The sequence below is a fragment of the Phocoena sinus genome, chromosome 7 (genome assembly GCF_008692025.1).
Source record: "Phocoena sinus isolate mPhoSin1 chromosome 7, mPhoSin1.pri, whole genome shotgun sequence".
In the NCBI taxonomy this organism is placed as follows: Eukaryota; Metazoa; Chordata; class Mammalia; order Artiodactyla; family Phocoenidae; genus Phocoena; species Phocoena sinus.
The window spans coordinates 79,897,757-79,924,784 of NC_045769.1; the positions used below are offsets into that span (position 1 = coordinate 79,897,757).

Genomic DNA, 27,028 nt, shown 5'->3' on the forward strand with positions numbered 1-27,028 from the left:
ATAAAAAATTGTAGTATAAAAATAATTCCTAATATCTTAGGTACCAGTGATTTTTTTATCTTAAAAATATTTAAAAACTCAGTAAGTTGTTACAAAGAAGATACTTTTTTTTAACTGTCAAATACATGGAATTCTCATTAGTATTATTATTATGAACTTGAAAACTGCTTTTTATTTGGATTTTGTTAAGAAAAAAGCCTTGGTATACTAAAATATTACTAAATCAAGAAAGTCTCCCAGTATTTTAAAAGAATACAATTTTTTGATAATATAATTTCCATAAAGAAAAAAATCTGGTGAAATATGGAAAACCAGGAAGAATTATATATTAAACGACAGCATTTCAGTTACCTGCTTACTTAATTAATTAATTACTTTTTATAAATTAAGTTATATTTTCTACAGGAATTGATATACCTTGGTAGAGTAGAAATTCATTTGGAGTCCAATATACTAATTTTTATAATGTCTTTGCTGCAATTTACTCAGGATTATGCAAATAGTTTATAAGGTGGTGCAAATTAATCATAGAAACAGATAATAAAAACTATGTACACCAAATCCTTAATAAACTTTTCAGGAACCTTTGATTGTATTCAAAGAATCCACCTATGAATAATCTAGATATAAACTACAATTTATTCCATTCTTAATTGTCCCCAGAGCAGATCTCAAGACCATCCATTGGAAATACTTTGCTAGTTTACTTAAAAATACGAAAAGACTTAGGTGTTACCTAGATTCAGAATGAATTTGGCTATTGCTTAATTTGTGATATAAATTCAGTTTAATGCTTTAATATTTCATACAATCTACCCTATCAAACTTCTGTCTGCCCTTCTTTTTCATGTAGTTCAAATATAAGGAGGCCTACGAGAAAGCCAAAGGCAAACAAATTGGATTTCTCAGTCTTCAGGATGATCCTAAACTGGTTCACTACATGAATGTAGCCAAAATCCAGTCAGATCGTGAGTACAAAAAGGGCTATGAAGCCAGCAAGACCAAGTATCACACCCCCTTGGATATGTTCAGTGTGACAGCAGCCAAGAAATCTCAGGAGGTCGCCACTAACACCAACTACAGACAACCCTTCCACCACTACACCCTGCTGCCTGATGCCTTGAACGTGGAGCATTCCAGGAACGCGATGCAGATTCAAAGTGACGTATGTAGCAGTCATCAGATTGTCAGCATAAAATTAGTTATCCATTTCTAGCTGACGGCTAAGAAGAACTAGAAATCAGCAATTCCATTTACTCCATCCTAAACCTGGTTGGACTCACTGTAATTAGGGATCCTCTCCAGAATTTGGAGTTTTAGGATTTCACTCATTTGAACTATATATATCGTTTTCTTTAGTTATAATGTATATATATACTCAAACTTTGGAAGTTAGACCCAATATATGTTGTATTCTCTGAAAGACTAACAGGTCCAAATGGGTGCTATATAATATCCTTTCCAGTGCAAAATTCTGTTAACGTTCCCCCCAAGAAAGTTAAATTTTTAAAGGAATTATTGGGTCAGGATTTTCTGTTCAAAACCACCATGAATACAATCACTTTGTAATTATTTTTTTTCTGAAGGATGGTAGGGAATAAAAAGCAGATTATTCTCCCAGTCCCCCCCATCCTTTTTTTTTTTTTTCCTCTTTTTAAAAATGAGCAAATCATCTGGTCAAAGAAACCCATGCCCTGACTCTTTCTGAAACGAGAATTTCCTTTTTCGTTGTGAAGAATCTGTACAAATCCGACTTCACCAATTGGATGAAAGGGATCGGCTGGGTGCCCATAGAGTCACTGGAGGTGGAGAAGGCAAAGAAAGCAGGAGAGATTCTTAGCGAGAAGAAGTACCGCCAGCACCCTGAGAAGCTGAAGTTCACATACGCCATGGACACAGTGGAACAAGCACTAAACAAAAGTAACACACTGATTATGAACAAGGTAAGAACTCACCTGCTGGCCTCAGCCTCAGAACCCCTGCAGTGCCCAGACCATTGAACCAGGCAGTGCCACTTTGACCTTCATCAGCGTTTTCATCTTTCTGATGGTCGTGGTCGTGGCGGTGGTGGTAGGAGGGGGCAGTCTATAACCGTCATCGTGTCTAGAGAGCTCCCACTTATACCAACACCAGGCTGTCTGTCATGCTGAGTGTGTGCTAGAACCACGAAACTATGTAATGTGTGGTTGGAGCAAGATAGCCTTTGTTGTTTCAGTGGAAGAGGGCTCCCTTGTTTGATGATTTTTAAAATCATGTGTCCAGTCTCATCAGCCCACCTTCTTGCTATTTCATTCATTTTCCAATATCAGATTTAACCTCTTCTACCATGGAGATGTGAGTCTCTTGATAGCACATTGCAGATTTTTCCTGCTGTACAGTCATGTGCCTGCCTTTCTTGTTGTAGAGGCTCTACACTGAAAAATGGAACAAAGACAAGACCACCATTCACGTCATGCCTGATACTCCAGGCATTTTACTCTCCAGAGTCAACCAAATCACCATGAGTGATGTGAGTAGATTAACAACAACAACAAAGATGCAGGGAGCGGGAGAGGGGGGTGGCAGGGGGAGGGAAGAGTTTGAAGGGAACTAATAGTTGTGGAATATCTGTCTTCCACATGACAACCCCTTTAAAATTAGGGTCCCCATTCTAACACGACTAACAAGCTGCTGGTGTTTTTTTACTTCATCATTTAGAAACTGTACAAAGCTGGCTGGGAAGAAGAAAAGAAGAAAGGATATGACCTGAGGCCTGATGCCATCCCAATAAAGGCTGCAAGAGCCTCCAGAGACATTGCCAGTGATGTAAGTGCTTTCACTGATGCTTATTTAGTCTAAACGAGAAAAAGAGCAAATGAACCAAGCTCATGTGTATGCAGGAGCTGTAATCAGCTCTGTCCAGTGTTGGTGGGACCACTGTCCCATGTAACACACAAGACACCTCCCTTCACCCAGTCCAAGGATGCTCTAATTATTTGTTCATCATTCAATGTAAAAAGTGACAGGGTCTTGTTAAAATAAGTTACTTTTAGAGTGCTTAAGTTGTTTATGGGCAATTCCTAGCAAACATAGGGATGTGATCTATGCACTTTATCCAGAAGATCCATTACCAAGCTCTTTCCTGAATGTAGAGGTGCACCATGAAAAGTGGTGCCTGCAGCCTTTTCCGCTGGTTACACATCAGAGTGGGAAAAGCTGCTTTCTAAATAACCCTAAAACAACTTATTTACACATCACTTTGATTAACTCTAGATGATTTTTTCCCCTCATGGACTCAAGTCTGTCGAGAAATTTGAAGTAAAAATATTTTGCCCCTGGGGCTTCCCTGGTGGCGCAGTAGTTGAGGGTCCACCTGCCGATGCAGGGGACACGGGTTCGTGCCCCGGTCTGGGAGGATCCCACATGCCGTGGAGCGGCTGGGCCTGTGAGCCATGGCCACTGAGCCTGCGCATCCGGAGCCTGTGCTCCGCAACAGGAGAGGCCACAACAGTCAGAGGCCCGCGTACCGCAAAAAAAAAAAATTTGCTCCCAGTCCCCCCACCCCGCCAACAACTCCTCCCTTTGTAAGTTTAGAGTAGCTCTAAAACCCTACACCTGTGACAAAGCTAATGGCACGTAGTGAATTATATTTTGTTCTCTTTCTTTCACTATCTTCATCACCATGTTTCTTTTCCATCCACAGTACAAGTACAGGCAAGCCTATGAACAAGCCAAAGGGAAACACATTGGCTTCCGGAGCCTAGAGGACGACCCCAAGTTGGTGCACTTCATGCAAGTGGCCAAGATGCAGTCAGACCGGGAGTACAAGAAGGCGTACGAGAAATCCAAGACATCCTTCCACACCCCGGCGGACATGCTCAGCATGGTGGCAGCCAAGAAGTCTCAGGAAGTGGCCACCAACACCAACTACAGGAATGTGATCCATGCCTACAACATGCTTCCTGATGCCATGAGCTTTGAATTGGCCAAAAACATGATGCAGATTCAAAGTGATGTACGTGACAGCCACAACATTTGCAGAGCATTTACTTTGGATAATAAGCAAATCATGAAAGACCATAAGTAATGACATTTTGAAAATCCTGAAAGAAATTCATATGTAATTTCCCAATGAGGTGTTTCAGTTTTTACCTTAGATTGAATTTATTTTTTTTAACACAAAAGGGATGAACCCTATCTGTTATTGTTGTGAGCATTATTGGATGCTAGATCAGCAATAACACATGAAATTTGGTTTCAGAAAGAATGTGTTGAAGGAAATATATCTAGCAGGGAGAGTCAGAAGTATAAAAAGTTCCTGATTAAGGAGTAAGAGGTAAAACAGAAAGTCAGGTAACTTGAGAGCTACTGTCCCTCACTCCCAGCCAGCTTTCATTTCCAGCTTTATAATTGCCTATCTTACTTACTGATGAAATAGTAAGGAGGTGATGGCTGAAACAACTATTAGAATAAATGTGAGGAAGGCACAGAGAGTGTAAAGCCAAGAATTGAGCTATAGGGGCCCTTTGGTGGCTGGGGAAAGTGAATATAAATTATGAACGAAATGCAGGCCATGCCGAGCCTATATTTCTCTTTGGAAATGTAAGAGATGAGCTATAGCTGGGGAGGTACATAAGTACCCAAATGAAAGCAACCATGGTACAGTTATAGGGGGAAATGTCTGATTTGAGGGGAAAAAAATGAAATTTGCACAAAGTATCAGTGAGGTTTCTGGCATACCCGAAGGAGTTGTAACCATGGTGGCTGCTCAAAGGCTTATAACAAAAGAGAGAAATGGAGTCCTCTAAGTCTCCTATTAACCAAGGGGCCTTGGGGATTTTTGTAAGAAAGTTAGTCCAGCATGGTCACCTTTCTTGAGATAGTAGTCACATGGTAGATTGATCTATTTGGTATTTCTTAGCACTTTTTCTTTATGAAGGCATTGAGAGAAGCAAATAAATCACAAAGATATTGCTGCTTGTTTTAAATTCCTCATGCAAGGAGATGTAAAAAAAAGTAAAGTTTAGGGTTAAAAGTAATTAAAGTTGAGTATACTATCAGTTGAAAACTGAAGTGGAACTTATGGAATATTAAATACTCATGGTTCTTGGAAGATTTGGTTTCTTCTCATCCTCGAACTTTTCCTCTTTTGCAGAATCAGTACAAAGCTGACTATGCTGACTTCATGAAGGGCATTGGATGGCTCCCTCTGGGCTCCCTGGAGGCTGAGAAAAACAAGAAAGCCATGGAGATTATCAGTGAAAAGAAGTACCGCCAACACCCAGACACTTTGAAGTATTCCACCTTGATGGACTCAGTGAACATGGTTTTGGCCAAGAATAATGCAAAAATTATGAACGAAGTAAGTCTTTCAATATTGTAGTGTTTCATAAGCAACAGGAATAAGCCAGGCATATCCTACATTTAATCTACAGGTTTTGATAACAGTTTTACAGCATCATAATTAATGTTTCCTCTACCTTGAAAAAGGGTCTTGTAGTTAAAAAAACAAACAAAAAAGATAGAAATTAGTCCTAATAAGTGCCCTCTCCAAATGCTCAATGAACCACCCTACCTAATAGACATAACAAAATAAGTATGGACTCTTTTCTTTCGATGCAGATCTTGAAAATGAGTCCCATTTGTCTAAGGCGAAGTTAGTAGAAGCTCATTATGCTGAATCAGTAGACTGTAGGGCTGATGATAACAGCTGGGTGTTGCAGCCCACCCCTGCTTCCTTGCTCTTTTGATGGAATAAAAGAAAACTAGATTACATGGCTGTAGTAGCATTCTGAGCCAGGACCTTCTCTGGGCAATGCTGAGAGCGATAGCTCTCCACTAGTACTTCCCTGGATCATTAATGACTCCAGCCTTCAGAAAAGCCTTACTGTAGTTTGACATAATTAGCCATAATTTGATTTCAGGATCAACAAGTACATCACCCTTGGACATCTGTTTTTAAGTTGCAAAAGTAAAATAATTGCAACAGCATTGGTTATATGTTGTGGATCATAATTAGAAATGCCATTGATTAACCAAAAAGGGGAAAAATAATTTGGATCTGAACATGAAACGGTTGCAGGAAATGATGTAGAAAGATAGAGCTGTATTACGCTAAGTCTCTGAGTAAATCCTCTGGAGTCTTCTGAGAAAGAATTTTGTCAAGAAGACCAATCTCTTTGGAAAGGACTTGTTGACACAAGGCAAAAGTCTCAGTGCCCCTTTTAAGACTTAGAATTTAAACTACCACAAACATACATTTACTTTTTAAATATTAAATTAAGCCTTTCATTTTTTCAATGTTAAAGATTACCATTTTAAAATAATCATGCCAAGATGAGAATCACAGAAGTAGCAAATGCTAACACTGAGAGATATCTTGATGGTCATCAGGTTGAACCCCTTCCTTGCAGAGTTGAGGAAAGGGTGGCCCAGAGAGGCAAGGCACCTCCCTTAAAGACACACAGCAGGTCAATGACCTGGTCTGGACTAGAACCAGTACTCTAATGACTAACTATTGCTCTTTCCATTAGAATTGTGCTTCCAATACTATAATCACTAGCCACATGTGATGACAAATCTCAATTAATTAAAATTAATGTTAATAATTTGTTCTTCATTCACATTAGTTACATTTCAAGTGACTGATAGCCCCGTGTGGCTAGGGACTGTCGTGTTGATGACACAGATGACACAGATCACTTGATCAGAAGTCAGAAAATTAGTTTTTGTAAATAAAATTTTATAGTAACACAGCCACAGCTATTCATCTGCATATCATCTGTGGCCGCTTTTGCACTGCAACAGCAGAGCTGAGTAGTTCATAACAGAGACTCTGTGGCCCACAAAGCCTAACATTATTTACTATCTGGCTCTTTACGTTTACTGACCCCTGATCTAGAAAAAGACTCTAGCAGAAGTTTTTTTTTCTTTTTTTAATCAAACCTGGCTAAAACAAAGAGATAGCATTTTTCACCTATAAGATTTGCAAAGATTAAAAAAGTTGTGTGATATACAGTATTGGAAAGGGAGTTAATGTAAACTAATCAACAGTTTTTGTTAATATTTGTTAAAATATTAACAGTTGCCCAATACCCTTCAGAAATCCTCATGTATGTGCAAAGATGTACACACATACATACACACGGTAATATTTTTTGCAGGTTAGGGTCCCCAAAAAGAGATGCTGAGATGAAATTTGGAGTACAGGGCATTTTTCAGGGATCAGTACCAGTGAGGGGGCTTTAGGATATGGGGAGGGGGAAGGGTAAGCTGTGACAAAGTGAGAGAGTGGCATGGACATATATACACTACCAAACGTAAGGTAGATAGCTGGTGGGAAGCAGCCACATAGCACAGGGAGATCAGCTCGGTGCTTTGTGACCACCTAGAGGGGTGGGATAGGGAGGGTGGGAGGGAGGGAGATGCAAGAGGGAAGAGATATGGGAACATATGTATATGTATAACTGATTCACTTGGTTATAAAGCAGAAACTAACACACCATTGTAAAGCAATTATACTCCAATAAAGATGTAAAAAAAAGGGGGGGGGCAAGAGGGGTCCGACTGTGATGCCAGCCCTACAAAGCCTATGCCAGTGCCCCAGAGGTCTCTTGAGTATATACGGCCTGTGAGACGTGTCCTGAACTGGGTGGAATGGCCAGGCCTTTGTACCACCACTCTGATGAGTAACTGGATGGCCACCAGGGAAGAGTGTGCTCTTGAGTGAGGCAACAAAACCTTGAAGCAAGTGACAGTTTGGAGGCTGTCTGCCAATAGTTGGTGCAACCAGTCCTTCCTTGAGTGAGTGTCTGGGTTGTCCATCTCCAGGCCCACCACAAAGATCATGGTATCATTGCTTATAGTAGAAAAAAACTGGAAACAACAAATTAAATGTCTATCAAAGGAGAACTGGTTAAATCAATTGGGTTACACCTCTTCATGGAATACTGCACAGCTCTTTAAATGAATGAAGTAAATTATTAAGAGGGCTAAAAGATGTCTAACCTATAATATTAAGTAAAAAAGCAAGATGTAAAACATGTTTTATATAACCTCATTTATATTAAAAAAAGGACTATATGTGGACTTTAATACGCATAGAAAATTTTAGGATGGAGATGCTATATCCAGGCTGTAAAATAGGAAGGCAGGACATTTTACTTTCCATCTGACATCCTCTCCACTGTTTTGTTTGAATGAGCACCTTTTTTAAATTTTTAAATTTTTAAAAATTTAAAAATTTTTAAATTTTTAAAAATAAGAGCCAGGGCTTCCCTGGTGGCGCAGTGGTTAAGAATCCGCCTACCAATGTAGAGGATATGGGTTCGAGCCCTGGTCTGGGAAGATCCCACATGCCACGGAGCAACTAAGCCCGTGTGCCACAACTACTGAGCCTGTGCTCTAGAGCCCGTGAGCCACAACTACTGAGCCCACGTGCCACAACTACTGAAGCCCGCGTGCCTAGAGCCCGTGCTCCACAACAAGAGAAGCTGCCGCATTGAGAAGCCCATGCACCGCAATGAAGAGTAGCCCCTGCTCGCCACAACTAGAGAAAGCCCGCGCACAGCAACAAAGACCCAACGCAGCCAAAAATAAATAAATAAAATAAATAAATTTATATAAAAAAAAAAAAAAATAATAAGAGCCAGCTAATAAAAATACATAAAATATTGATATTTGTGTACAATAATATATATGTACTGACTTCCTTTAAAACTTTTAAATACTAACTTCCATTGCTTTTTTCTTCTCTTTTTTTTCTTTCTTTTTTCCTTCCTTTCTTTTCTTTTTTTTTTCTTTCCAGCACCTCTACAAACAAGCATGGGAGGCTGACAAGACCAAAGTCCACATCATGTCTGATATCCCCCAGATTATTCTGGCAAAGGCAAATACAATTAATATGAGTGATGTGAGTATAATTCCTCCAGTTGTCATTTTTCTTTCCTACCTGTTTGAACCAATAAAAACAAATTAACTAATTAATGGCTCGATTTTGAGAATGACTGTTTTGACAATAAGTGGGAACCCACAAATGAGAATCTTTCTCTTTCTAATCTTGCTTTGCTAAGAGTAGGAGTAGGCCTGTTTATGGGACAGCAGTTAGGAATTCGAAGGGCAGTTGGATTTTGTTCTAGTAGTAGGTACTTCTTAACAAACTAAGAGAAGTAAAGAGAGTGGTTTAGAGCCCAGGATAAGAGATAAGGAAAGAGTGAATCCCAGGACTTTCTTAAAGAGTCCCTCTACCAAGTTTTTGAAATGATTCTAAAGAGGCAGTCTTGGGAAAAGTTAAATGGAAAGGGAAGAATAACATTTTGAAAAATTTAGGTCAAGCCCCATAAGGAATTTAGGTCAAGCCCTGTAAGGAATGTAATGTTCTAACTTACTGTTAGAAACTTCATAGGTGTTTTATTTCACTTCCTTTCTCATCCTGACCAGTTGCCAGGAAACCCTCAAATCCTACCAGTTTTTTTAAAAAAAGATTTATTATTTATTTATTTATAATAAATGCCGCATCGTGTCTTAGTTGCGGCACGCGGGATCTTCATTGAGGCGTGCGAGATCTTCGTTGCAGCACACGGGCTTCTCTCTGGTTGTGGCATGTGGTTTTCTCTCCTCTAATTGTGGCTTGCAGGCTCCAGGGTGGGTGGGCTCTGTAGCCGTGGCACATGGGTTCCAGAGCGCATGGGCTTTGTATTTTTGCCGCTTGCAGGCTCTCTAGTTGAGCTGTGTGGGCTCAGTAGTTGTGGCATGTGGGCTTAGTTGCCCCACGGCATGTGGGATCTTAGTTCCCTGACCAGGGATCAAACCCGGGTCCCCTGCATTGGAAGGTGGATTCTGTACCACTGGACCCCAGGGAAGTCCCTCTACCAGTTTTTTTCTTTTGTTTGTTTGAATTACACAGGGATTTGGAATTGTTGACTTCTTTTTGAATTGTAGTATCCACACAGTTATATACATAAAAGTGTCAATTGCAAAACAGTGAAGTCTTTTGATGTAAGAACATGGCTATTTTGTATTCTTCTCTTGAGTCTTATTTGACAAAATGCATCAGTAAGAATCTACTGGGCTTTCACATTTTTAAAAAGCATATTTACAACCTAATAGAGACGAGTAGCTCTTACTTTTTCTGATGGTTTTTTGAAGATGTTTTAATTTGTAATAGATTTTGTTTTCAAACACAGTTATGTTACTTGTGAGAGCATTTAGCCCTTGAACCACCAATGAAGCATTCTGCTGAAAGATTAAAAAAAAAAAAAGATGCTGCAGTGCCAGTTTACTCTTTTAAAATAAACACAGACTTTCCTATTTAGAAGAAAACTATTTCCTTTGCCTCTCTTTCCAGAAACTCTACAAACTTTCTTTGGAAGAGTCTAAAAAGAAAGGGTATGATCTCAGAACTGATGCCATTCCTATCAAAGCTGCCAAAGCCTCAAGAGATATTGCAAGCGATGTAAGTCTGAAGGAAAGCGGTCACCTGACTGGGGGTTTCTAATCTACCAAAATAATAGGGGCTGAGTTTTAGAAACACTGAGTGAATAAAATATGAGAAAGAAAGCATGCCTGCTAACAATAGTCCCATTCTGTTCTGTGAATGCTTCTTAGCCTTGCTCTTGTGTTTTCTCTGGTATTCTGAAAAAACAGAATGCCAGCTACATTATGACCACCTTTGTACTCCATCACCAAGGCTATGGCCAGTAGAAATCCAAAGCCCTTCGCTAAGTTTTCTTAAGACTTGTGTTGTTCTTGCCTCCTGCCTCTTAGGCTCTGTCTTCCCAACAGGATGTCCCAGGAAGTGGTGTGCTGGGGGTCCTGATCTTTTGTGCTCATGATAGCTGATTATTAAATAATCGTGAATTTTGCAAACCAGTTGTTAAACTATTGGTAGTTTGATATCAACCATAATGGGAGAACTTACACCACAGAAATTGGCAAACACTACAAATTAGGGCTTTTTTCCCCCAGAGAGCTGGTGTGCCAACACACCGTTGCCATAACACATCACCTTTATGAAACTCAGTTCTTTCGTTTGGTTGTTTCCACAAGGAATCCACTCACAGTGAACATTTAATGATTTGGGGGTAATGAGAGGAGCACATTCAGGGCACTCGTTCCTCAGCCATCCCCCAGATCTACTTTCTCTTTCCTCTCCCATCTCTGCTCTTCATTTTTCCTACCTACCCATCCCCATCCCACTCCTACATTGTCCTGAGGACTCCAGACTTCTCCCTCTATTGTGCTGGAGTCATTTGGCTCTCCCAGCTCCTAACCTCTAAGTTGTACACCCGAACTCACAAGAGATAGGCAGAATAAGAAGTTTTCCATGCATCAGGATCTCCCCATGAAAGAGGGAACTTGGTGATAAATAGTAAAATTTCTTCCCCATTATACCAGAGTAGAGAGTCTTAAAAGAAAAAAACCTCCACAAATATAAAGCTGCCCTAAATTTATACTGTGTATCTTATAACTAAGCCTCTTCTCATCAGTGAAAGACTGGCTGGATGATTTTTCAGGGCAACATTAAACTGCTTAGAACATTCTGCTTTCTTTTCTCTCATTTGCTGTACACTTATTACCTACTAAATGTTCTTTAACAACAGGGTATGTGTGAAAATCTGGGTGGTGTATCATCGCAAGATCCATGTTCTAAGCTTTAATGACTTTAGCAAGTCACTCACCCCTCTGGCCTCAGCTTACTGTTCTCTAAAATGGGGGCAGTAACAATAACCTTGCTGTCTACCTCACAAGGTATAGTTGTGATGATCAACTTACACAAATAAATGTGAAAAAAGTGTTTTGTGAACTGTAGAATTCTATAAAAGTATCCCTTTTTATGAAATACAGAATATTGACACTAGAATGATTTCTGGTCAAGGGAATTGCTCTGAATAAATATTCAATTGTTTCTTCACAGTATAAATACAAACACAATTATGAAAAGGAGAGGGGGAAGATGGTTGGTTTCCGCAGTCTTGAGGATGATCCCAAATTAGTCCATTCCATGCAAGTGGCCAAGATGCAATCTGATCGGGAGTACAAGAAAAACTATGAGAAAACCAAGACCAGCTACCACACCCCTGCCGACATGCTCAGTGTCACGGCCGCCAAGGATGCCCAAGCCAACATCACCAACACCAACTACAAGCACCTGATTCACAAGTACATCCTCCTTCCAGACTCCATGAACATCCAGCTGTCCAAGAATATGAATCACATACAGAGTGATGTAAGGCTCTCTTCTTTCTGAGTGATGGTTGCATTCTTAGCATGAGAAGGGAGATTACAGGCTCCTGTGCCACAGTTTTGTATCTAAATTGATAAGGTAAAGTAGAATGTGCTTCTTCTCTTTATAGAATGAATATAAGCAGGACTACAATGAATGGTACAAAGGGCTTGGCTGGAGTCCAGCTGGTTCCCTAGAAGTGGAGAAGGCCAAGAAAGCAACTGCAAATGCCAGTGATCAGAAATACCGCCAGCACCCTAGCACCTTCCAGTTTAAGAAGCTGAATGACTCCATGGACATGGTTCTTGCCAAGCAGAATGCGCATACCATGAACAAGGTAGACAGAACAGCTATCCTTCCTTGTAGCTCCCAGCCAGACAGGGCTAGCAGTCTCTGGTTCTTGTTTGGGAAATTTAATTTGGGCCCACCACTTCTATGCAGTGGCAAACCAGAGCACTCCCCTACACCATATTCTTCTGCTCCCAACCTCTTATTTTTATTTTACTTGCCCTTCTAATTAAGTTAGAAATTATTTGTTCTTTTAAATTATTTTTTTAAGTCTGAGTTTATTTTTGGTGTCTTTTCTGAATCATATACTACTTTAGTTACTAAGTTAACTTAATCTAATTCAAATTGAGTGCATTCAAATATATATTTTTTCTTTCTTGTTTGTCCTAAAAAGTTATTACATTTTAAATGTATGCTTTTTAACTTTCTAGTACCTATACACCGTTGATTGGAACAAAGATAAAACCAAGATTCATGTGATGCCAGATACACCAGATATTTTACAAGCCAAGCAAAATCAAATACACTACAGTCAGGTAAAGCTACATAAAAATTTTGCTTGAAACTAATTGAACGTTTTAAATGATGGCATGGTATATCATTGATGTAAATGCTGAAGCAGTGGAAATGAATGACTCAAACTGGTTAGCGCAGGGATGTTGCAGTTTATGGTGGTTTAAAGCAAGCGCTTCGGCTGTGATTATATATCCCATGGAGTAGGCATTGTGCCTGTTTTGTTTATTTCAGTACTCATTGTGCGTGGCGCAGTATAGAAAATTGATAAATAGCTGTTGGAAGAAAAAATTGCACCAAACAGACCTGGTATGAGCTTTGGCTTTGCCATTTATGAATTGTGTAATATTGGGTCTAAACCTTAATTTCCTCATCCCTAAAACTGGGACCATAAAAGTGCCTATGACATTGAATTGCTGTGAGGACCAAATGAGAAATTCCATAAAGGGCTCTCATCACAGTGCCTGGCACATAGTAAGCACTGGATGGCCTTCAGCTATTTTTATTATTGTCCAGTTTTAACATACGTGCATCCATTCAATAAATTTGATTCAAAAAGATTAACTTATTTATTGCACTTTACAAAAGGCATTTCATTATCTATTACTTTTATCATTTAGATAATTAAAATATGTTACCTGGCCCTTTTTTTTTTAAATCAATTTAACATCTGTAATCAAAATAGTGAGCCTAGACTGTATTTAACTGCAAAGGGAATCTACCTAATATACTTGATATGACCATATTGTGTCTGAACAGAAAAGGACATGATCAACTGCACTACCAAGGGGGTGGGGAGTGAGTCTCAGAGGCAAAGAACAAAAAAAGAAGCCAGATCATGTGATGCTAAGTCATTGCTCTATTAAACAGCTTGCTTTGTTTTTATCCATATCTTCAGAGATAAGATAGGTGATGTTAAAATCTGCTGTCTACTCTTTAGGTACACTTTTGTTCAATAATCTGTTTGGGTTTTAATATACACTGAATAATGCTAAATAATTTCTTTAATTTTCAGAAACTCTATAAACTTGGATGGGAAGAAGCTTTGAAGAAAGGCTATGATCTCCCAGTTGATGCAATTTCTGTACAATTGGCCAAAGCGTCAAGAGACATTGCTAGTGATGTAAGTATTGTTTGACTTCTATGAGGATATACTGTTATCTGAATCCAGTACCTTAATGCTGGTAATGATTTTCACAGATAGGCCCTACCTTTCAAAATGTAATGCTGTCCCCTTCATCTTCTCCTACCCTCTTCACTTACCCCCAATTCACTCTTGTTTCTCACTGATCGAATATCAAAAAAGGGGCTGCCTGGACAGAGACTGAGCCAGAGGACCTACAAGGTGCATTACACTAAGACATGACGTTTCTAGACATTACAAAAGTACCAGAGATTTCCGTTTTCCCCTGCTTGCCTGCAAATAATTTTTCTGGCTTCTATCTGTCTATTTTAGACAAATTCAAAGTGCCAGATAATAAATAACCTCAACAACCTAATGTCAATAGATTTTTCTTTGCACATATTTAAAATTAGCTTCCAATTCTTTCTATTTAGTCCATCCTTGCATTTACATAATTATAATAAATTGGCTCAGGGTATAGAAAATACAGAAAGTGGCAGGAATTTAGGTTTAAGATCCAGAGGACTTAACTTTCCCCGGATATCTGGTCGAAAGTTCATAAAGCAAGGATGTTCGCTCTCCAAGGCAACTTCTTCTTTTTTTTTTTTTTTTGGCCGCACACAGTTTGTGGGATCTTAGTTCCCCGACCAGGCATTGAACCCCAGGCCATGGCAGTGACCGCGCCGAGTCCTAACCACTGGACAGCCAGGGAATTCCCAAGGCAACTTCTATTTATGATTGGAAAGGGTAGTAAATTTGATAAATAAACTGGATATAGTTCCTATTGATCAATTAAATTTTTATAAGTATTCAACTTAGATATTCTGCAAACACTAAAACATATAATTTTGTTAACCCCAAAAATTAAACACCAAAAATTCAGAGAACTTTGGTTATAGAGAATAAATTACCAGAATTTCATAGGGAAGCACAACCTCTTAATCAAAATCTTTGAAACAAAGCAAAACAAGGATTTGGTTTGGAGAGAAAGCAGAATCTGACATAAAGAAGATGTGGTACATATATGCAATGGAATATTAGTCATAAAAAAGAATGAAATAATGCCATTTGCAGCAAAGACCTAGAGATTGTTATACTGAGTGAAGTTAAGTCAAACAGAGAAGGAGAAATATCGTATGATATCACTTATATGCGGAATCTAAAAAGAAATGATACAAATGAACGTATTTACAAAACAGAAACGGACTCACAGACTTAGAGAATGAACTTAGGGTTACTGGGGGGAAGGGGGGAGGGAAGGGATAGTTAGGGAGTTTGGGATTGACATGTACAGACTGCTATTTTTAAAATGGATAACTAACAAGGACCTACTGTTTAGCACAGGGAAGTCTGCTCAATGTTATGTGGTAGCCTGGATGGGAGGGCAGTCTGGGCAAGAATGGATACATGTTTATGTATGGATGAGTTGCTTTGCTGTGCACCTGAAATTATCACAACATTCTTAATGAGCTATACTCCAATATTAAAAAGGTTAAAAAAAATAAAGACAGAATCTGACAATAAACTCTAAGAATATAAGGGAAGTTTCTCTCTAATTCAGTTAATCTGTGGCACTCCAGAAGTGCTGAGAATTAATTAGATGATGTGTTATTACCCACCCTGGGGCTTGCAGGTCAATACTTCATTAAAATGAATAGATGTGGTAATGAACCTAAAGCAGTAGTGATGCTTGAACGGTCCCCGGAAAGTAAACTCATTTTCATTTAATGTTAGTGCTCCCCATGAGGTAAAGATAGTTTAGGAAATTAAATTGTGTCAATACTTTCGTAACAACACGATATTTGAAAGTACCTAATTTCTTTTCACGTAAATCTGTTAGAAACTTTCGAAATCGTACCCTAAAATTAAATTACCTATAAATGAATTTCCCACCATTGTAGAGATTGTATCTCCTCTCAGTTTCAAATGGTTCTTGTATCTATACAGTCTAAGGAGAGTAGAGCTATTTTTTTATGAGTACTCAATTTAATAAATTAGAATCATAGAATTTAGAGTTAGAAGATAACTTAAAGGTTATTTAATCTAATCTCCCACTCAGCATCCTACCTTCTCTCCATTCCAACTGGTCTCTGGGTACTTACAAATATAAGAATTTTTGTATCCTTCAGGGCAGGTTGTTTCCTTGCTGGATCATCTCTAATTGACGTTAGCTATTTCCTTATTTCGAACATGTTACTGATCAGCCCTAGGTCTGTGTTTTAGAACACCACAAAAGTAGCATATTTCCTCTTTCACCTGATACCCCTTCAAACATTTCAAGTTTCTTACTTATTCTCCTTTGGTTTTAGCTTTATAGGTCCTTCAATCCTCTGATCATTCCACTTGTGATTTATTCTATTTTTTCAAAACCCCTCTCAAAATAGAGTGCCTCAAAACTCGGTGTTGTTTTCCTGTTTCAGGTCAGGCCAAGCAAGTGAGTTTCTGATTTGCCTTCATCTGTACCCCTACAGAATCTCTTACAAAAATCTACTTTTTTAAAAGCAACTTTGTCAGATTGCCCACATTGAGCTTATAACCCACGTAAACTCTTGAGTATTTTTAGTAGACATAACCATGAAGCTGGGTGTCAAGAGAGAGTAGAACCTACTTCTGTGAAGTGTAATGTTTGTTCAGCATCTGGTATCAAGTACATGCTATTATTCCTCTCATTATTATTATCCCTCTTGTCATTGTCATCCAACAGTAATGCAGTTTTTCCCAATTGAATCTAAATACTAGATTTCACTCTTAATTTCTTACATTTATGTAGTTCGTTTGACCTATCTTGGCGATATGTTGAGATCTTGTGGAATTTTGTTTCTAATTTAACATGTTTAGCTGTTTTATGTGCATGAAGATATGGATCCCGAACAGGCCAAGTTTATGTGACATAATTATATGGCAAACCACTAAAAAACCCTGCTGCTTAATAAATTAATCTACACTATTAGGCCTGTTCATCAAGTCCTGAATCTACCCAATTTTTTTTTTTTTTTTTGCCATTCAGCCGTACTTCTCCATCATTCCCATAAGGATATCACAAGAGCTTTATCAAATACTACCGTAGTCAGCATACACAATGTCTAGCACATCCCAATATATATTTCTACCTCTAGTTGATTTTAATTTCTCATCATAACCTGTCCTGATACTCAGCTACATTATGTTTTTTTGGAAGCTTCCACTTAAGTTTTCACATTTCTTATTAAGTTAGATGAAATTCTCAGTTTTGGAAAACAAACATGCAAACAAAGCAAACTGAGTTTAACTTGCCCTGTGTTTATGTTAATAAGAGAACTGTTTCCTCTGATTTCAGTTTAAATATAAACAAGGCTACCGCAAACAAGTCGGCCACCATATTGGATTCCGGAGTCTGCAAGATGATCCAAAGCTTGTGTTGTCCATGAATGTAGCCAAAATGCAGAGTGAAAGGGAATACAAGAAGGACTTTGAGAAGTGGAAAACCAAGTTCAGCAGCCCAGTGGACATGTTGGGAGTGGTGCTGGCCAAAAAATGCCAGGCCTTGGTCAGTGACGTGGACTACAAGAACTACCTGCACCAGTGGACCTGCCTGCCTGACCAGAATGACGTTATTCAAGCTAAAAAGGTTTATGAACTACAGAGTGAGGTCAGTTTCTACTAAATCTCATAGTTTATGTAGTACTTTATATCTCATATGAGTAGCCATTTAATCATAGACAGAGTGAAACTAGATAAATTATTATTGAATATCTAAAATGCATCTGTTTGTAATGCATAGAATCACTTCGGTCAAGGGTCCAGATGAGGTTGGAATTTTGATGGCTTGCTTTGTATTTTCACAGAATTTGTATAAGTCTGACCTTGAGTGGCTGAGAGGCATAGGATGGAGTCCCCTGGGTTCTTTGGAGGTAGAAAAGAGCAAACGGGCTTCAGAAATCATCAGTGAGAAGAAATATCGCCAGCCTCCAGACAGAAACAAGTTCACCAGCATTCCTGATGCCATGGACATAGTTCTGGCAAAGACAAATGCCAAAAATAGGAGTGATGTGAGTAACTCTTCATAAATAAATAAAAGAAATTATAGTGCCTGATACCTGGTAGGTGCTCAATAGTATGTGCTTAATAAATTAGTAGAACAGCACAGCATCGCATCACACAGCATAATGTTTTTTTATTTGGTTACTTCATTTGAATTATCAGTTACCCTACACTGGATCATGTAAAAATGGGTTAGTATAAATTTTGTCACCCAAACCTTGCTTGCTTATTTATTTATCCAAATCATAAAGAAAAATCTATTGAACGTATTTTTTTCTTTGAAACTTGAGTGCATTAAAGACCCAGATTTTGTTGGGATAGAGTATATGAGAGGGAGATATTCTGAGTACCTTACACAGGCACAGTGGAAATGTCATAAAGAGTATATAGTTATCTATTTATCTGGTGGTTCCCAACCAGGGACGATTTTGTCCCACAGGGGACATTTGGCAGCATGCAGAGACCTTGTCATAACTTGAGGGTGGCATGCTACTGGCATCTAGTGGATAGAGGTCAGGACAGTTCCCTCACAACAAAGAATCATCCGGTATACAACACCAATAGTGCTGAGGTTGAGAAACTCTGATCTTTCTTAATCAGAAAGGTTAGTCCAGAACCAGGGTAAAGGTATATGGAAATTCACAAGCCTTGGTTTATTTTAGTCCTGAATGTCTTTAATTGGCTCCTCTGGGTTACATGGACCATAGTAAGAATGTTCAGGAAGGAGAAAAGTGCCAACCCCTCACACCCCACACTGCACACCTCAAAGGGAAATTGATAAGTCCAAGGAACCAATGAGACTTTAAAATCTTTTTATATTGAAATAATTTCAGGTATACAGAAAAGTTGAAAATAGTACAAATAATTTACGTGCATCTTTATACGTATATATATCTTTTCACCCAGATTCCACAATTATTAGCATTTTGTCACTTTTGCCTTTTTCTTTCTTCCCTCCCACCTCTTTCTCTTAGCTCTGTGTGTGTGTGTGTGTGTGTGTGTATATATGTATGTGTATGTGTATAAGTTGCTTCCTGATGCCACTCTATCCCTAGATGTGTATTTCCTGAAAATAAGAACATTCTCTTAGATAACCACAGTGCAATGATCAAAATCAGGAAAGTAGTGTTTAAATAACACTAGTCTACAGAATTTGCTCAATTTTACCACAAGTGTCCTTTATAGAAAGTAAAAAATCTTTTCTGACCCAGGATCCAATCCAAGACCACACGTTGAATTTACTTGTCATGTCTTTAGTCTCCTTTAATCTGAACTGGTTCCTTACTTCTTTGTCTTCCAAGTCCTTGACATTTGTGAAGAGCACAGGCCAGTTGTTTTGTAGAACCTCCCTAAATTTGGTTTTGTCTAGTGTTTCCTCATGATTAGATTCAGGTTTTGTATTTTTGGCAGGATAGCACATGTTGCATCCTCCTCCATATAGGCACATAGTATCAATCTGTCCCATTACTGATCATTTTAACTTTGATTACTTGGGTGAAATGGTGTCGCCAGCTTTCTCCACTGTCTGGTTACTATTTTGTCCTTTGTAATTGATAAGTATCTTGTGGGAAGATTCTCTGACAATGTAAACAAAGTTTTTCATCAGACTTTCACCCCCTATTTTTAATATATCAATGAGATTTTTGTTTGGGTCCCTCTGTCTTCTGTTGAAGAAAGACGGATGATGACCCCAAGACATAAAAGAGGCTTTGATAAATCTCATACAAAATCCTTTGGGGGAATCCTAATCCTCCCAAGTAATTATGAGGTATAACCATATAATAAACCACATAGGAAATGAGACTGCTTAATATATAGACATACCCTGAATATGTCATCTTTTCAGAAGATAAGGGCTGTCCCCCAGTTAAACACCGAGGGAGACTTTTACAATCCAACAGGTGGAGAACTGCTGCTCCATTTGATGATGTTGGCAAAGGCTTTAAATACTTGGGTTGATTTCTTACAGACAGGTTAGTTGTAACTTTGAAAAGGTAATCCATAATCTATATTTTTGAAGGCAGTTATGTCTCAGATGGGTCAAAAAATACTATATCTATTCTCTGCTTATGTTATCTGCTTATGCTATTGTGATGCTTAATTTAGATGAATCAGTAATACTGTTTGAAGTTAACTATGTCACTCACTAGTCTTATAGCACCACTGAAAAACACTTATTTCTCATTTTAGAGACTTTATAGAGAAGCTTGGGACAAGGACAAGACTCAAATCCACATCATGCCTGATACACCTGGCATTATTCTGGCTAAAGCAAACTTAATCAATACAAGTGATGTAAGTTTCCAAATTCAGCATGTGTTTTCAGAAAGCTCATTTTATTTTTATTTTTTAAAATATTTTTTTTTATTTGGTTGCACTGGGTCTTAGTTGCAGCAGGAGGGCTCCTTAGTTGTGGCATGTGAACTCTTAGTTGCGGCATGCATGTGGGATCTAGTTCCCCGACCAGGGATCGAACCTGGGCCCCCTGCATTAGGAGCGTGGAGTCCCAACCACTGCGCCACCAGGGAAGTCCCCAGAAAGCTCCTTTTAATTGCGTCTAAGGCAGTGAATTTATTTGGAATTTATTTTGAATACTTGAATCATGTTAATTAACAAACTACAAGTGACATAGAGTCCTCATTTAGTGGTTTTAAGCCTGAACATCCAAATAATTGGCACTCCCTATGTCAGATAGAGTTGGAAGGATGTGCTCTCTGTTCATTATAGTCCATTATTACACATGTTGTTATAACATAATGGTTTGTATAGCTCTTCCCTATGTGGATAAGAACTTCTTGGGAGCAGAGACAATTCATATTTGATCTGCAGTGCTTAGCTAGTATAGTGCCTGACATACATGAAATTCAATAAAATTTAAATGAGTGAGCATAAAAAACTCTTGCACACACACAAAAAATTCATGCACCAAAAAAAAAAAAAACTCATGCAGGATAATTTCATTTTTATTGTCATCATGGCATAATCTCCTGAAAATAATGGATGTAAAAATTAATATTTTAAAGACAAGTTCTAAATTCTAATACAAACACTTTAGCTTAAATAATTTACTAGAGTAATGACACAAAGGACTAAAATATAAAAATAAATCCAAGATCAGTAGGCACTTTAAACAATCTGGTTTCTAAATGAAGTGCATTAAATTAGATTCTCAATTATTTAATTATGTAACAAATCTGAAGAAGCACATTATTTCACTTAAGCTTTTTAATTCAATATTTAAACTTTCCTCATTTTAAAATCTTACATTTTAAAAATTATGAAGGACTTTGTTTCTTACCTAAAAATGTGTATCCTACTTTTGGACAGCCCTATATTGTGAAATAGACTTTGTTTCACAATGTGTTAGCTACGTAGTCCGTTAGGTGTGATTTTCCCCCACTAGAGGTGTTAGATGGGAAAAGGCATTGCTCTTGGGCTTCCCTGGTGGTGCAGTGGTTGGGAATCCACCTGCTAATGCCGGGGACATGGTTCAAGCCCTGGTCCAGAAGGATCCCACATGCCAAGGAGCAACTGAGCCCATGCGCCACAACTACCAAGTCTGCGCTCTAGAGCCCGTGAGCCACAACTACTGAGCCCGCATGCCACAATGACTGAAGCCCCGCGCACCTAGAGCCCATGCTCCGCAATAAGAGAAGCCACCACAATGAGAAGCCCACGCACTGCAATGAAGAGTAGCCCCCGCTCGCTGCGACTAGAGAAAGCCTGTGCGCAGCAACAAAGACCCAAACGCAGCCAAAAATAAATTAATTAAATAAATTTTTTTAAAAAAGGCATTGCTCTTTTCTAACAAAAACTTCTAATGAAACATTCAAAGTTAATTGGAAAACAGCACCTAAATGATAATTTCATTTCATGTCTCTACCAATTTACTTCTATCTGTCTCATTCTCATAAACATTTGGGAAGAGATGACATTTAATTTTATTGATCTAAGTAATTGAAGAGCTTTCAAGTTTAAAACAGGATCATCAGCAATCAATGAGCATAATTTCCAATTACATTTGAGTATTCTAGAGCACATATTGTACTATCCTCATGAGCTCTTAAAATATTTAGCACGTTGGATTCATTATGATGCAGATGTTTATGGAAAATAGCTTTTTTCAAAGTGATTTTCATCTCTTAACAGAAACACTACCGAATGGGTTATGAGGAGCTGAAGAAAAAAGGTTACGATCTTCCCGTTGATGCCATACCACTCAAAGCAGCAAAAGCATCCCGAGAAATTGCCAGCGAAGTAAGACTTTCTCCCTTGTTTGTATTGATTCGATTGCAATTTTCACTTCAGAGCAGTCTCAATTTAAGATTAAGTTGAACACAGTCCTCCAAGTAACAAATTAAAACACAGTGAAATGATCCCAGGGACGCAGTGTGAGATGAGGATAAATTCAAGGATGCATTTATTATGTATGGGATTTGTAGGATTTAGCCTATAATCTTTACTATCAAAAAACCCTGAAATCTGTGGCTCTCTACCCTTGGTGATATTTGGAATATATGTTCTTTGTAATTTGCCACAAAGATAGTAATATAAGTTAATCTTAAAAAGAATAAGACATGATTTCTTTTTTTTCCCTTTAGTACAAGTACAAGGAAGCTTTTCGCAAGCAGCTTGGCCATCACATTGGAGCCCGGGATGTGAAAGATGACCCGAAGATGATGTGGTCCATGCATGTGGCCAAGATCCAGAGTGACAGGGAGTACAAGAAGGACTTTGAGAAGTGGAAGACCAAGTTCAGCAGCCCAGTGGACATGCTGGGGGTGGTGCAGGCCAAGAAGTGCCAGGCCTTGGTCAGTGACATAGACTACAAGAACTACCTGCACCAGTGGACCTGCCTGCCTGACCAGAGTGATGTCACCCATGCTCGACAAGCCTATGACCTCCAGAGTGATGTGAGTATAAGATTTTCCTTTGGCCAACAAAACACCATGTCTGATTTCCTAAGTATCCCAGTTCCCCCAAAATGAGGGGAGTTGAGTTTATACAACTGAGTTCTACCTCCCTGGACTAATGCCCACTCTCTATCCAGTCACACAGACATCTGAGAGCATCATTATTTCCATAAAGAAAGAACCAGCAAAGCACCGATTGCTTTGATGGAAACCTCTAGATTATTGATCTAGTAGAGTTGGGTCATTCTCTATGTTCTGTTTAAAATGTTTTTCAAAATAGGTTTCTAATCTGAATATTGGGTGGATTCACAAGACATAGCAAAATTTTTAAATTTCCCAAGAATCCAAGCATTGAAATATATAATATAATACAATGTATTGTAATTCAAATTTTTATTTCTTTAAGGCATATCATTATGCTGATGTTTAGTGGTTTATCACTTACAATTTCAGAATTTGTACAAGGCCGACCTTCAGTGGCTCAAAGGCATTGGCTGGTTTCCTAGTGGCTCTCTTGAGGATGAGAGGAACAAGAGAGCTACCCAGATTTTGAGTGACCACGTTTACCGTCAGCACCCAGATAAATTCACATTTTCCAGCCTTATGGATTCCATCCCAATGGTTTTGGCAAAAAACAACGCTATTACCATGAACCACGTAAGTCCTTTTTTTACTTGAGCGGGGTATCAATTTTTGTATGTGTGTATGTAAACACTGAAATCTGTTTTGATAAAAGAAGAATCACATTCAATTATTTTGCTTGGTATTAAAGTGGTTTTTAAGTAAGTGTTGTGCTTCTTACTGATATGAGACACCTAGACGTAAAGGTGTCACAAGGACTGACTCACAGAGTGGGCTCTCTTTACTCTCATTAAGAACCAGATTCATCACTGGCCTGTACTAGTCACATCCTTTTTTTGTTTCTTTCAGCATCTCTATACAGAAGCTTGGGATAAAGATAAAACCACTGTCCACATTATGCCAGACACCCCTGAAGTTTTACTTGCTAAACAAAACACAATAAACTACAGTGAGGTAAGCAATGTATTCATGGTGCATGTTATATTTTTTTCTTGCACTGCACTTTATATATCAAACTTACGATGATTTATGTCTATTTCAGAAACACTATAAACTTGGCCTAGAAGAAGCCAAGAAGAAAGGCTATGATATGCGGATAGATGCCATTCCCATCAGGATGGCCAAGGCCTCCAGAGACATTGCAAGTGAAGTAAGTGCACCTGTAGAGTTCTTTGCTCAGCTTTGGCTCAAAGATTTCTTTCTCTCTCAAAGATATGTAGTAGAGCAAGTAAGCTATGAAGTTAAGGTTCTAGCTAACAGTTTTTTGTAAGTAAATAGTTTAAAATAATGGTAATAAAACTCTCAACATAAAGGTTAACTTCTAGGTACGACTGAGTCCACAGCAACATGCATTTCAAAATACTGTCTGTTCCCTGCTGAACAAAAGCACTGGCTACTTGACTATAGCTCAGAGACAGCCTTTTGGCTTTTCCACATGATGTGTACTTATATACAATTGAGCTCATCATAGGATCCCTTCCAAACCCAGCCCATTCATTCCCTGTAAACCAATGGACCTGTAAGGGCTGAAGGAATGGACACATTATTCTATTTAAAGTCCAACCATTCATGCGCACCATGTGTTTATCTCTGCATCCTGTGATTGGCTGCAGATACTCACTTATTTCAAAATATGGGTTTGCTCACATTTCTAGAAATGTTTGTCCTTCTATTTCTTTTGTCTGTGAAGTCAAAAGCATATTTTCCCTTTATATCCAAAATATGGGAAGCAACTGTCATACTTTAAAAATAAATGTTCAACGATCACAGAATGGTTAAAAGTATTAATATATACCAATATAATGGAATACCTGCTGTCATTAAAATTCATGTTTGTTGGGAATATATAATGACACAGGAAAATGCTTATATAATAACTGAAATAAACAGATACAAACCCATATACAGTATGACTCCTAATTTTAATCTTTCTCTCTCTCTCTCTCACACACACACACACACACACACACACACACACACACACACACACAAAGCCGTTTTCATCAGCGGTTATCACTGAATGGCAGAATAATGTCTTAATTTTTATTTTCTTTTCTGTATACATATACAAGCTTTATTTTCTAAATGGTTAACAAGATGCAGACACACATATTATTTATATATTCGGGGGGAAACATGTTTTTAATGAATAGGAAAATCTGAGCCTACTAATCACTTTATACTAAAAGTTATACTAGGTGACTATCGGTATTTTTCTTCTTCAAGTTCAAATACAAAGAAGGTTATCGTAAGCAACTTGGCCATCACATTGGTGCCCGAGCGATACGTGATGACCCCAAGATGATGTGGTCCATGCATGTGGCCAAGATCCAGAGTGACCGGGAGTACAAGAAAGACTTTGAGAAGTGGAAGACCAAGTTCAGCAGCCCAGTGGACATGCTGGGGGTGGTGCTGGCCAAGAAGTGCCAGACTTTGGTCAGTGACATAGACTACAAGAACTACCTGCACCAGTGGACGTGCCTGCCCGACCAGAACGATGTCATGCACGCTCGGCACGCCTATGACCTCCAGAGCGACGTGAGTACTGAGGATCATAATGCCGTGCAAAGGTGGGAAATCAGTGAATTAACACCCCTTGGATAAGTGGCGCCAAACTCACCAGCCCCTGCAAGTGGGGCATAACACTTCTTCTTTTCCTGTGAGTGTTAAGTGTCAAACCCTCCAGACCGAAAAGGAATATTGTCTGATACCCTGCCTGTCCACCAAACTACGTTTTCAAGAGTGTTCTTACTTTATTTCATATCCTTCTGATGAAAATGTTTTCCCAAACCAGAGATAAATATTTATTGGCTATTTGTATCAACAGAATATGTACAAGGCAGATCTCCAATGGCTGAGAGGCATCGGCTGGGTTCCCATTGGCTCTTTGGATGTGGAACAATGCAAAAGGGCAACTGAAATTCTGAGTGATAAAATCTATCGCCAGCCTCCAGACAAATTCAGGTTTACCAGTGTGACTGATTCTCTGGAACAAGTGTTGGCCAAGAACAACGCCATCACTATGAACAAGGTGAGGCTTCAGAGTTCAGAGAACCAAGGTAGGACTCCTAATGCTAAACCAAAGGAAAAGAAGCATGATCAGGAGAAGAAAGAAATAGAGCAGTGAGCAACAAAATATATCTGTTATCTATCTATATCTATCCATATCTGTCTACCTAATGTCTATGTCATTTATATTTTAACATTTACTTCAGTAGTTATTTCATGGTTTTGATAAAATGGTACATGTTTATGGAAAATCATCTCTGCATAAAGGATATTCTAAATTTCCTTTTGTTAACATACAACTCAGAGTATCAGAAGGCACTCATACATATCTGTTTTACTGTGAACTGGTTACTTTACTTGAAGATACGTGTAAAATACATAATGTGTATAAAATACGTAACCTTTTGTTATTTCTCTTTATAAAGTTCTTGTGGCCTTGAAGTTTCGATTAACAATACACTGAAGTTTTTTCCTGATGACATTTTATATTTTCCTTGCTAGCGTTTATACACGGAAGCCTGGGACAAAGACAAGACCCAGATCCACATCGCACCAGATACACCAGAAATTACGCTGGCAAGAGTGAACAAAATCAACTACAGTCAGGTGGGAGCAGATGCTAATTCTATGACATTTGCATGGTGTTTCATATTTCAGTTAATCCATTCCATGGTGATGTAATACTAAATGACAACTTTGTAAAGAATGTCTTTTCTTGCTCCGTGTGAATACCAACTCTTTCATTTCTCACTTACCTAAACATCAGTCTTCAAGTAACACATATTATCATTTCGGAAGTGCAAGTTATAAGGATGAATGATTTAAGCAGTAACCAGAAGATTAATTAGACCTTCCTCTTTTATTAATTTAAGAAATTAG

General features: G+C 38.5%; 1 protein-coding gene across 1 annotated transcript in view; it reads left to right on the forward strand.

Moving 5' to 3' along the window:
• The window catches only part of NEB (nebulin), a 277,224-nt gene that overhangs the window by 112,663 nt on the left and 137,533 nt on the right, over window positions 1–27,028 (forward strand). Inside the window, 23 exon segments of the mRNA XM_032636744.1 lie at window positions 854–1,165; window positions 1,737–1,943; window positions 2,405–2,509; window positions 2,698–2,805; window positions 3,683–3,994; window positions 5,135–5,341; window positions 8,786–8,890; window positions 10,325–10,432; window positions 11,894–12,205; window positions 12,333–12,539; window positions 12,922–13,026; window positions 14,019–14,126; window positions 17,443–17,754; window positions 17,951–18,154; window positions 20,337–20,441; window positions 22,296–22,403; window positions 22,748–23,059; window positions 23,513–23,716; window positions 23,990–24,094; window positions 24,183–24,290; window positions 25,367–25,678; window positions 25,968–26,171; window positions 26,651–26,755. Coding sequence (XP_032492635.1) covers window positions 854–1,165; window positions 1,737–1,943; window positions 2,405–2,509; window positions 2,698–2,805; window positions 3,683–3,994; window positions 5,135–5,341; window positions 8,786–8,890; window positions 10,325–10,432; window positions 11,894–12,205; window positions 12,333–12,539; window positions 12,922–13,026; window positions 14,019–14,126; window positions 17,443–17,754; window positions 17,951–18,154; window positions 20,337–20,441; window positions 22,296–22,403; window positions 22,748–23,059; window positions 23,513–23,716; window positions 23,990–24,094; window positions 24,183–24,290; window positions 25,367–25,678; window positions 25,968–26,171; window positions 26,651–26,755 — 4,275 coding nt within the window.